Source organism: Ciconia boyciana, chromosome 2, assembly GCF_034638445.1.
Source record: "Ciconia boyciana chromosome 2, ASM3463844v1, whole genome shotgun sequence".
NCBI classification, from domain to species: domain Eukaryota; kingdom Metazoa; phylum Chordata; class Aves; order Ciconiiformes; family Ciconiidae; genus Ciconia; species Ciconia boyciana.
The window spans coordinates 153399187-153412240 of record NC_132935.1 but is presented as its reverse complement, the minus strand read 5'-3'; the positions used below and the strand labels follow the sequence as shown (position 1 = coordinate 153412240).

The following is a 13054-nucleotide window of genomic DNA, read 5'->3' as shown; positions in this document are numbered from 1 at the left end:
GTTGTAGCTTGAGCTTGTTCTTTAAATGTTCTGCTGCATTATCTTCTCTGTTGAGTCTCGCACTGTTTAGTTGCTCTGATGCATTGGCCCAAAGCCACTGAAGGCACTGGCTAGTCAGTGCCTCTCTGTTGAGTGTGATAGGCTTTGCATTAGGCCACCTCCTAGTTGGTGACAGTCATTCAAGCAAGTAAGCTTGAAAGTAAGCCAGCTAGGGGCTGACAGAGAGGTTTAGGTATGCATTTTAGTTTGATTAGATTATCCCGAGTTCATGGGATTTCCTATTTGAGGGTCAAGCTTCAGGCATATAGGTCGGTGTTCTCGTCTTTTTATTAATAATAATGTGACAAACTAGTATCACAGGGTTTGAGGATGGTCCTTTCCTCTGATGTGACTTGGCTGTAATATTCTAGAGATCATACTTTTAAAAAATGGTCCTCTTACATTTTTTAATTTCTTCACTTACTGTGATTGCCATTGTTGGCTGAATTTGAGGATCGTCTGTGGATCTGTGAATATGACTTTGAGCATTTACACTTATCTTGAAACTTTCTCTAACCCTTAATGTAAAAGGAGAATTAAGAAGCTATAAATTAAGTAGAACCCTGGAGTATCTTGGCAATTAGAGTGAACAAGATTTCAGCTGCTCTCTTTCATCAATTTCTCACACTCTTGGATAGACAGGGCATTTTTAATTTACGACCTGTATTTCAATTAGTCATAGAAGTTTTTTCTTGAAGCTTTTGCTTATGCAGTTACAGAATAAAATTAAACTACTTTTTAGCTATACTTTTTATGACAGGGTTTAGAAGCGAGAGCTACTGAATAAACTAGCTGTTACGTGAGGTAGTGTTCCTGTATTTATAGATGTTGTTACTATTATAAAGAGATTATTCTATAACCATACAGTATGTGTCCTCAAAGAAGTATTAAGCTATGTCTATGAAAGAATATGTTTATGAACAGAAAGGTAATTGTTTTTATTATTTGGGGTTTGGAGGAAAATGTGCACTTTCCTTTTGCTCTTTATTTTCCACCATGAGTAATAATATTCTGTGCTCTGCTTCTAAGAATTCAGACTGGGGGAAGCGGTGGCCACAGGTCAGTGTTGTGCTGCTATGGCTGCAGGGGCTCCACAGTATCTGGTGTAGCTCAAGCTTTGGCATCAGAGCTTTTTTAGTCATGAATATGGTAACTTTGTGAGGCAGTAGCGTGTGCAATTTTGCTGCACCTCATGTGGTAGCTTTGTCTGTGCATTGGTATCTTGTGCACTGATTTAGGTAGGGCTTTTATAGCTCACAGTCAAATTGTTGGTACTGAACTTAGCAAGTGACAGGAGCCTGGAATTAGATTCCCAGGATTGTCTGAACATAAGTGTCACAGATGCTCTTTTTCTGCACTGTTTTGTTTTTTAATTCCAACAGTAGTTCTTACCTTTGTTTTTAAACGCTGTCCTCCTTTTCACTGATGCAAGGAACGTTGATGGTGCACAGATCCTGAGAGGTGGAGTTCTCATGTCTGCTTCAGAAGGCAAGTTGTAATTTCATTTGTATTTGTAAGAACTGCAACAAGTATCCCAGCAGCCAGCCTCACAGCAATGAGAATGAGACCATCACAGGTTCAGACAAGTGCCTGGAAATCTCCAGGTGCTTCAGGCACTTGCTAACCAGCTGCGTGCAGCAGAGAACAGCTCCTGCATCTGTGAAGTGAGGAGCGAGGGCTGGGATCAAATCACTTGGCAGCATCCTCAAGGCCATGTCCTTGCAAAAGTCTAGAGTCTCTCTGACACAGGACAAATGGATGGTGATTGGTATTTTACAAGGGAGATATCGTTAACAATTGCACTTTGGGAGTTTCCAGCCTTAGGTTGTTAAGTGAGCAGTTACTTCAGAGGGGGAAGTTATAATGCAGGTGTGCCAGGACATTCAATATATGCATTATGGAAAAAACAGTATTGGAAGCAGTAAGGTTCCAAAATTGCCATGGGTCATGTATGGGACATAAATCCTAATTCCATCTTCCCTTCATTTTGAGTACCTGAGCAGTAAAGAAGTAAGCTTCACAATGATGCAAGTGCTGGTGGGTTGTGGGGAAGGTGTCACACATATTAATCTTCATGGGGCAAGTCAGGGACTATACCACTTGCACGTTTAAGAAGGTGAAACTTTTACAAAGGTAAGCCAGATCTTTTCACTGGGCCGATGCATTCAAATTGGGGTGTTTTAAATACTGGGAGTATTTCTTGGGACCTGACCCATGCTTTGCTTCTTTTGACTCACACAACTACACAAGGGCCACTGGAGAGCAGCAGGGAAGGGCTTTGCCACTGACTTGTGAAGGCAGTGCAGGGTGGCTGTAGGATGTGCATTTGCTGTTTTGAAAGGATATTGCATAGACTGCTTGAATTTCAGTGGTCTCAATACTGTTATTTTTATTTCTAAGTGTTCTGTTTTACTTAATATTCATGAATCAGAGTAGGAAACATCTACCTGAGGAAATCAGAAAGACGGGTGATTTTGAATAGCTTGGCACCAGTGTAGTCACCACAGTACAGTTGAGGGAGTGTAACAGCTTGCTTTAATGGTGTGCCTTAGGATTGCTGGATGTTGGTCTTCTGTAGTTAAACTTGGCTTGAATATGAATGTTAAATAATTTATAAATGTCTGTTGTAAATTTGGTGGAGAGGATGCTGATTTGGGCTGTGGGTTTCATTATGACTATAAATCGTACTTCATGGCGTAAACACTTTCAATAGAAATAAATAGCAAACACACTTATTGTTAGCAAGAGTAATCTTACCAAAACATTTGAATGATGTTTGGAGTGGGGAGTGTTGACTGCTCCTACAGAAATAAAAGGGCTCTCTCTGTGTGTGTGTGTGTGTGCGTGTGTATGTGTACATATGTATCCCCATCGCAGTTCTTTTAAACACCTTTCTCAAGTGCTTGGTGGAGCCTGGAAAATGTTTTTCCTTTGTTTGTCTGTCACTTCTACTATTGTAAGCTGAAGCTTAACAGAGATGCTGTTAGACTTGCGATCTCGGTGGAAAAGAGAAATCTGGAACTTGTAAATATTTTTGCACAGAGGTCTTGCTAAAAGTATGCAGACTTGTTCAGAGCCAGAGTCATTTAGGGCAGTGTGTTTCCAAACTGTTCTGCAGCTCCATGACTTAGGATTATCATGGAGATGCTATCTGTGCGGTGATGCTGTTAAAAACACAAAGCCACAATCAGGGAGGGGGGAGGACAGCGTTGATTATTCTGGGTTCGAGTGTAGGGACAGTGCAGTTAATGTTGCTGAACTTGTTACAGGCAGTGGTGATTATGGCAGATATGTCACTTCCGCGGGTGACAAAGTCCAGAGAAGGCAACTTTGCAAGACCACCGTGGTTCATACTCTGCCAGGCTGTCCACTGCCAGGATGACCACAGAGCTTGTCAGAGATGGGCACTGGAAAGTCTCCTGTCAGAGTGGGGACAATATGGCCACCCTTTGAAATGCCTGGGAAAGGACCAGATGTCTTCTGGAGACTTTATCAGGACTGTCCCCGAGGGCAGAAGGAATATTCATTCCCAGATGATCAGAAGAAAACCCTGAAAGAGAAGAAGGGTTGTTGCCACAGCTTGCTCATGAGTCAAAGCAAATTGAACCCTACTGCTGCTCTGAGCGCTGCCCGCGCGGTAAACCCACCTCTGCCTCATGCCACGCAGCACGAGCGTGGTGTGTTCTGGACTTGAATGGTTGGATCTGGAAACTCAAACCATTGATTTTTGCTAGGTCTGCGTTATATGTTAACATTAGAAGTACTCTCCCCACAATCATGCAGCCTGACCAGACATTTACTAGATTGCTTACAAGGATTATTAAAAATGTCCTGTGTACTTTATTTTTTTCAATAAGGTATTGATTTCAATATATTTCTGTTCATATTTGCAATTAATTGATTTGTGGTGGTAGAAATTCTGTTTTGCTGCCAAAACCTGATGGGTAATAACTAATTCAATTTTCTCTTTTTTTTTTTTTTCTTTTTTTTTTTTGTTGACCACTAGTTCTTTTTCAAAAATAAACTGGCTACTCCAGAATTTGGTTCCTTTGCTTTGCCTGACATTTTGAATGGGTCAAGGAAGGGCAGGAGACAGAAGCAAACACGGGCATCCCAGAGATGCGGTGTTACAGTACCACATATGTTGTCTGTCTCCTCGCAGCTCTGTGTGTTCTGTCAGTCAGACCCCTGCCACCCCTGGCACTCTCTGTGTATCAGGGTAAAATGGCTCAGTTCCACTGTTTTTCTGCCAAAACTCCTGGCTAGAGGATTTAGGGCTATTTTAAATTAACCATGCTCTTCTGTCTGGTGTACGACATCCAGAACTTGATTTGAATCTCTTGTGTCATCAATGTAAATGTTTTGTGTAATGGTTTTGACTACTCTCTAATAAATAGGTGGATGTTTTAAAAGATACATGCTGGTCTTTCTAGTCACTGAATTTGAGTATGTCAGTTTTACATATATTATAAAATCAGAGACTTTATGTAGTATTTTGTGTTTCTTAACCCTATCACGGCCCCTGCTTTTCCCTTTTCAGATGATTATTAATGAACACTTTTAGTTTTCATATGCCTGAATTACTTTGGAAATGAGTAATCTGGGAACTGTGGAGTACAGCCACGCACTTCAAAGTTTGTGTACATGCTCCTACACTGTACTTTTGTGTTGTTGTGTTTTTAAACAGCTGCCCTAAGAGCCATAAATGTGGTTATGCAGTATAGTATCTCCTGACCGAGTGGCCAGAAATTAATCTTTCTGCAGGGTCGCTGTGTGGTATGTCTTCCGCCCACACAATGGCTTTGTACTAGCATCAACAGGAAAAAAAGGGAAAATATTATAAATACCTGGTGGACTCTAAATATTTTAAACAGTTTACATTCATGGGTCAGAGGAAAGTTTTAAGAACTCTGTGTTTTATTTCACTGTTTGTGAGCATTTGAGGTGTCCTGTCTGCACCATTGCTGGACTTTGCATGTTTCAGTGCTTTCATTTCACTTTTGATGTGAACCTGAGTGTGAAGAGCCACAAGTGTCAGTCTGCTCTCATCTGAGCGTTTGATTAAGAAAAAGTAAAATTCTTGCTGCTTTTGGTATGATAAATGATCCCTCATTTAAAAGGTATGTATTATAATAAGATACTGTTTAATACATGTGTGTTATCCCTTCTGCCTTAAATAGAAAATTGTTATCTAAACTTTACATGTACTTAAGGGCTATATTTATGTGTTTGTTTAGTTTGCTCTGTACAAAAGTCATCCCTTTCAGAGTAAGTCTGAAATACCTAAGAAATAAACGCAATTTTGTCCTAATAATAACTGAGTATCTCAAATGCCAAACTGTGCTCTCCCTGAAAGTCTAACAGAAAACAGTGGAATGTGCAAATATGGAAGAAACCTAAAATACTTGAAATGTAGCTGGTAGAGGGGAAGAGGAGACATGAGGAGGGCGAACACTGGGTTGGCAGCATCCCGCTCCGTCTGGGACAGCCCAGCCAGCTCCATCCCTCCACTCACCCTCCTTGCACTAGAACACCCTCGGGTGAAAAGAGTCACGAGTAACAAAGTTTAAAAAAACCTTGGTGCTGAAAAAGAATAAATTTCCATTTTTGGATGGCATCCACTGTGTGGTGAAACTGCTCTTGTGGGACGGGTGTGGAGAGTGTTACTGCATATGGGGCAGTTGTCAGATACACAGCGCAGTGTCTCTTGCAGTTCATACATGAAAGCCTTCACTTACCGTAAAGTTGAGTTGCGTTCTTTGGTAGTAATAATTTTGACTAAAACATTGTTTGGCATTGTATTTAAGAATAGTGACCCCAAAATCCTGGCAGAAAAAAGGAATGTGGTCCTATTTTTTTTGTTTTGTTTTGTTCTGTTCTTTAGTGAGGAATTCTATTAAGTTTTAAGAGGAGTGAAATAAAAATAAAATAAAAAAACCCTACACAAAAACCCCCAAAGCAGCCTGAAAATATTAAAAATTGAGATTCTGAGGTCTTTGCACTGTCCCTTCCTGGTTTCCAAGCAGCCCTTCTTGGACGACTCTCTTTGTCATAGGAAAAGGAAAATACAGTTTTGTTCATTTCACAAGTTAGATTCTTTTTTTGTGTGTTATTAACAGGTTTGGCAAACATCGCAAAGATGACAAGAGTGAGAAAACTGGTAAAATAAAAGTGCAGGAAGCTCTTACTTCAGAAGAGGAGAGAATACGAATGAAGCAAGAACAGGAGAGGTAGACTTCAGTATTTGCTTAAACCTTGATAGAGAGAGTTTGTTTTTTAAATTAAATAACTGAAGTTCCATTTTCACTGATGAAATTTCCCAAATGTTGATATGTTTATATACTTTAAATAACAAGACAAAGCTGGATTTATTTTGGACGTTAGTATCAACAGCTTCTTTGGCTGCATTAAGCATCTTTTATAGACCCAGAGCTCCTTTCCTTATTGAGGAAACTGGAGTAATAATATGAAATGTTTTCTCTATACATTCTATAACTGATTTTATTGACATTTTCAGAAAACAAATATTTATATAGAATGAAATATGTTTTGTATTTTTCTTCAAAGTCTTGCATATCTAGTTTTTTCATTGATATATTTAGAAAAAAACCCTAAAAATTATACTTATCAGTGTATTTGTCACTGGAGTTCAGTCTATTTATGTGTCATGCAGTCTGTTTATGGAATGATATGTATATTAAACTGCTAATTGTAAAAATGAGTGGTGAGTACCTCTATTTTTCCTTGTCAGCTTCCCTTAACATTAAAACCCTATATAATATATATGTCATATGCTCTTCTCAACATTTCCAATCTACTTTTCATCCTGTCTCTTGTAGCCCTAGGTATTGGGGCTTAGACTCTGGTATCTCTTACATCAATTTAGTCAACATCTTGGAAAGCTTCGGTTGTAAATTAACTAGTATTCTGGGATGCGCATGGAGAGAAGACCTCTTTGAGTAGACAAATCTTCAGTAAGGAGACACTTTAAAGGGTTACAAAGTTTGAATGCTGAATGGTAAATAGATTCAGATACATTTAGCAGTGAAAGTGAACTATGAATTGGAATGATTTATCTAAAAATTATGCTATAGCTCAGCCATAAATTGAGGATTGATGCAGGAACTATGGAGGGAATTTTGTTGTCCTTGTACAGGAGGTATGACTAGTTAGTCCTAGTGATCCCTTTGACCATCATCTCTATGCACCTTGGTCTTCTGCAGGTAAGAACAGAAGTTCATAAATGATGGCTTCATCACTCTAACAGCTCACCGGAATAGCAGAGCCACAGTAACTCTTGTGTAGTCTCCTCAGTTAAACCTAAAATGGTTTGGTTTCAGTTCTTTTAGGATTGAGTGATTTACGTTACACTTAAGGCAGGCTAGAAGTATACATTTATTAGTTACTGAAGATCAGCAGTAATTTGTTAAACTGCAGAAACTTTATCATTTGTGACCATCTGTTTGGATTACATTATGGGAAATTTTTTACTCTTTAACAGACATACTAGCATAAATTAATGTAAAAATTTATTCGTGTCTTTCTCCATCCTTTCTGACAGTAGAGGATGGCTGGATCACAGTGCTTGGTTGTTTTTTACTTGTCTGATTGGGTTTTATTTTCTCTTTTGTAACAAAAGTGAAGCAGGGCATTAAATTTGTTCCTGTTTTAAGAGTAATGTGCTTTCAGATTAAATGGTAAAGGGGAATACTGGAACTGAAGGAAATAAGTGACTTTGGATATGAGGGTGTTTGTGCAGTCAGCTTCCCTTTACGCATGGGCAGACCAGCCACTTTGTGGATAAACTCATGCCAGGGGTGCAGAGACATTGAAAGCTGCCTCCATCGCTCCAGCCAGCTCAGGGCAAGGGGAAGGTTAGCCACACCTGATGAACCCCAGTGCTGAACCCAAGCTTGCCCAGCATGGAGGGTTTCTTACTAACCTTAGGTCCCCAGAAAATCAGCCATATACCTTTACTCAAAGAAGAAAGACTTGAGGTTTGAGTTAGTAATGTTTTCTCTCTTTTAATTCTCTCTCTCTGTCTCTCTGTGTCTCTCTGTCTCTCTCAGTAAGAATGGTGAGAGTATAGACTGTCCGTGTGGTGATGTAAGAGAGGTTGCAATAGTCACCCTGGGTACCAAGGTAGAATTATGAAATTATTTGTATAGCCCCCAATGCATGGAGCAAATTCCTAATCCCTGTCCATCAAGTTATGCTAACCAATTTGAATCTTTCCTGGAATCTCACTTCTCGTGTCATAAAAACAGTTTTATGTGTTCACTGAAACTGCAGAAAATGCATGTGCCAGGACTTCATAACAGCTTGATGTTATCGTAACACGGGTCCTCCTCCTCCCATTACTCTCTTTCCCTAACTGTGTATTTGCTTTCCTTTGTGTTATGTCTATAAGAGAATGCAAGTTCTTGAGGTAGTGGCATGTACAACTAATAAAAGACAATAAAATAGCAACCAAATGTGTGAGGTGCTTCCTTATGTTTCTGAAAAATTCAGATGTTGATTTGGTCCATAGAGACTAAATATGTTTGCAGTTAGATTGCAGAGAGTTTCCTTTTGATCCTGTAAAATAATGCTGTGAGGTACATGCTATTAATGAAGAGTACTCTTGCAAATTAATGCCTCAAAATGCTTATTGGGAGATAGAGTAAAATATTACTCTCTTAACAAGTGTTGGTTCATAATGGCTGCTATTTTAACTTTGTTTTCTGTGGTTTTTTCCCTCTCGATATTTTTAGCAGTACAATTCACTTGCTCTGTTTTACTTGGTATTTGATACTATATACCTCTATAATGATGCAATACTTTGGGGAAATAGGTTGGATTTAATGAATTTACTATGTATGAGAGGCTAGGAGCAAAAATCCTTAGGGGGTCAGAGAACAAGTGAACGGTCCATTAAAAAATCAATCATGCCCACAATTTTATGGAATTATTATGCCTCGACTTGATAATTTTAATAGTATTGTGCTTACAATAGTATTTTCTTTAAAGTCTTAAAAGTAGTGTTCATATTGATTATGAGACAAATAAGCAAATTAATGTTCTTCAATTTACCATGATTGAAATGAATAAAATTGCCTTTTATAAATGTATTATTAATAATAATTTCTTATTAAGCAGCATATCTCAAGCTGTATATGGTATGCATTTACTGACAATCTCAAAGTAATTTTGAACAGAAAATGAAATTATCTAGTTGAAAATACAGGCAGCTTTCAATGAAACAGTATACTGGAACAATTAGGAGCATCATCTGAGGAGATCACCCACCAATCTTGCCAAAATTGCTGTAAAATGCTTTCTATTTGCAAATTCTCCAAATGTCGGATTAACAGTTCATCCAAGGCCATAGGACACTGTCCCCATATGTCACTATTCTTTAACACTGCTTCACTCCAGAGAAAGAAGTCTGCTTGCATTACCCTTGAGTGTCTGCCAAACAATGATCTGAAAATCCATGTGTGTTCTGGTGTGCTGTAACAAAAGGTGCTTCTCCCCAGCAATGGCACCAATCAAAACCTTAAGACAAAACTAAGCAATAGATTTTCTGAACTTGGCCTTGTGTCTCCTAAGAAAGAGACTATACTGCAGAGTCTTGAGGAAGTCAAGTAAGATCTGAATTGAATTAGCTCTGCTCCTGTGCCAAATCACAGCTGTTTTATATATATGCTAACTTGGAGCCCCTCTTTGCCATGCTGTCATCCCGTCCATCACTGGATTACTAAAACTGGATACCACTGAGATGTTACATCTGCTCAGATAGACTGCAGAAACAGTCTTGAGCCCTTCTTGTTTTTGTTATAGAAGGTCTTCTACCAATTCCAGACTCTTCCGATGCACCTGTGGTTGGCCTGTCCTCCTAAGAGCAATGTCTTGGATTTTACAGATTGGGGATGTGTGGGATATCTTGAGCTTTCAGAGACGCTTCAGGCTGCTTGTAGTTTCACACAGGCATTGCTATGTAGGATAGACTTAAAACCAGATTTTGAAACTTTTGTCAATGACCAAGAGGAATTAGTATTACAACCTAGTTAGTTCTCATATGGATGGTCACCTTCTGCTGTGCTATTGGACCTAAGCCTTTGGAAGCTCACAGTCCTGTCCACTTTAGAAACTCTCTACATCTGGTCTTTGAGGGCCTCCCAGGATAGGGTTTTCTTGGTATGTAGCCAGTGTGTCCATCAGCATCCTGTGACCTGATTGCCCTGAAACGTTTTCTGACTTCTTCAAAACCCTGTAGTATAGGCTCTTTCTTAGAAGATGTGAAGACAGAACTGTTCAGAAAACCTACTGCTTTTGTCTTCTGGTTTTTATTGGTGGCCCTTGCTGGAGAGAGTCATCACTCTAACAGCAAGTTCTGATACCTTTGTCTCTCCCTCTTTCACCCTTCGATTTCTTTTTTGTTGTTTTGTTTTGTTTTGTTTTAATTTTCCTTGCAGCTCTGTGTTCATTACAAAATAAATCTTAGCAAATCAAAAACCTTTGCCTGTGTTCTGCCCTTCTTCAGCTCGGGTGCGTGCAATTCTTGACACCCTCCTGGCAAGGCCATATGTGCCGGCCGTGTCTTCAGCCTTGGACTGACTTCCTCAGGCAAACCAAGTGATCCCCCACCCAAACAACTTTACTCTTTGTACCCGGGTAGTAGATAGCGGAGGAATGAAATAAACATACTTCTCTGTGAAGTTTTCAACAAATTCATCTGTATCCAGCAAGTTTCACTGCTAGATAATGCTTAAAAGATGAAAGTTGCAATTCTAATGTAATCTCATGATGCAGAGTATGTGATCCCAGCTATGGGCGAATAGTGCTTATGCTTTAATCTGCCTCTAGAGGCACTTCCTCCTCTTAAAAGAAGAGTCTACAGGATATTTTCTCCGTTTGGCTAATACACTGACTTAAGAGCTTTACTAATGTTCTGTAAATCTCTGGGTTACCACAGAAGTCTTTTAATCTTAGTATTGTATTCTTCCTCAACTTCCACTGAAATGGATGCAAAATCAGGTGCTTAAACACCTGTGTTGTGAGGAACGGTATTGAGGAGATGAGGAGACACCTTTTGGAAGAGAACTGAAGAGCTGTTCTGGTGGAAGCGCTGTGACAGAGGCTCCAGAAGTGCTGGGAGGATGGCGGAGCAGTCAGACGGGGGCTTTTGGAGCCAGGGGCTTCCTCTGCTCTGAAAAAGCAGCCGTATAACTCCAGTCTCTGCTGTATGTGTTGTGGGACAGCTGACACACAGCAAAGCAATACCGCGCTTCGTACGTCCATAGGCATAGGTATCATCTGGAAAAGACACCTGCCCCTTCGCTAGTTTCCCCCCCTTTCTATTTTGGAAACACAACCTTTTGTTCCTTCAGGTGACAAAGGGAATTAAATTTACACAACCCCGCCGTTGCCCTTACCCGCGTCTGTCACCAGTGCCGGTGTCGGTGGTGCCGTGGCGGGGGCGGCGGGCCGGCAGGGGGCGCTGCCCACACGGCCGTGGCGCGGCGGGGCCGGCCGCCCTGCGGCGGGGCTGCGGGCGGCTGAGGGGATGGCGGGGGAAACCGCGGCTTCCGGTGGGGCCTGGGGCGGTGCTTTCGGTGGCTGGAGGTAGGAGGCGATGCTGCTGCCGCGGCCAGGCCACGGCAGAAAGAGTGGGAGAGGTGACCGAGGACCTTGGTCTTGCAGAGGTGCCGCCGGGAGAGGTGGATCAGGCATTTGTCTCCGTATTGGCAGGTTTGCCGTTACTTTTGGACATCAGTCGATAGGCTGACAGCATTTTTGGTGTGAATGTAAACAAGGCTATCATTTCAGCGGGTCTCGTTCACGTAACAATTTTTCCTAAATTTAGAGTGAAACATTCTGTATGTTCATTAGTAGTTAAAATAACATTGATATTTTTTTCCTGAAGGATTCAGTCATTCCATAAAATGCTTCCTGTATTACATGTGTCCTAAGGGTATAAGGGTCTTTATCTCCAACATATAATAAACTTCTCTTCATCATTCTCTAGTACCATTAAAGGCACAAGCCCTTTGTTGTAAAAGTATACTAATGAATAGAAATGTTACAACAAGAACAGAAGTCTTGTGTTTTCCCTTCATCATGCATCATCCTTTTTAATTAGACAAAAGGGTGGTGAGTACTGTGACAAGAGTCTGGAATTAAAATCATTAATTGATGTCAAGCTGACGAGAGACTGCTAACATGAATTTACTGACAGCAGGAAAGAAATTAACCTTATTACTTTATTTAGTACATTGGGACTATTTATTATATTTTCCTGTGCAAGTTCAGTGTGTTCCATTTATGACAGAGAAAGACAAATAATTAATAAAACCTACATAAAGTTTTATTACCTCCTATCAATGAAGTTTACATGAAAACCACATCAATAACTTACAAAAAACAAACCCACTACATCCTTCTAATCAGTGTAACTCATCAAAACCATTACAGCAGTATTTTTTATATTTTAAATGAGTATAACATGCTATGCTTTCTAGCCAAGTAGAATTGCAAAAGTGATCTGATTTGAAACCATGCCTTAGTTTCTTAAAGTCAGTGTTGCAAAAAATGAAACATATTTTCTCCAGCAATGACATTGATTGGAATAACTGTCTGTTTTGATCATCATTGGAAGGTCAGCCTAACAAAGATGAGTTTCAATCTTAAGCATCTTTATTCTTTAGATGAAAGAGTACAGCGGTGTCTCACAGAATGACAGCAGCATCCTATAGATAATTTGTGACCCAAAGGTCATAATAAAAGAATAGAGGGGAGGTCATCCTGTAGTAAAGGCCATCTGGAACTGTTAAAGTATCAGATGGAGTAGGGGGCTGAACAGCAGGACACTCTTGGTGTCTTTCCAGATTTCCCAGAGAGACCATAATATTTTTATTGGAAAACCCCAACTTTTTTCCCCTTAAGCAAAATATTTTCATCAAGCAGTTTCATTTTACTTTTAGGAAAAAAGACAACATACTATGATAAGGAGGGGATTTTTGTTTCTTACATA

The 13054-nt window shown here is 39.9% G+C and overlaps 1 protein-coding gene across 15 annotated transcripts in view; it reads left to right on the top strand.

The window, feature by feature from the left end:
• PARD3 (par-3 family cell polarity regulator) overlaps nucleotides 1–13054 on the top strand; it is a 463980-nt gene that overhangs the window by 338940 nt on the left and 111986 nt on the right. For 11 of the 15 annotated variants that reach the window (XM_072854616.1, XM_072854615.1, XM_072854614.1 and 8 more), the window contains one exon: nucleotides 6159–6269. The exons of 3 other annotated variants lie outside the window; for them this stretch is intronic. In XM_072854616.1, the coding sequence (XP_072710717.1) occupies nucleotides 6159–6269 (111 nt within the window). Of the gene's footprint in view, nucleotides 1–3308; nucleotides 3782–6158; nucleotides 6270–13054 lie in introns of those variants that run through there. One more of the 15 variants, XM_072854619.1, reaches the window with a different exon arrangement.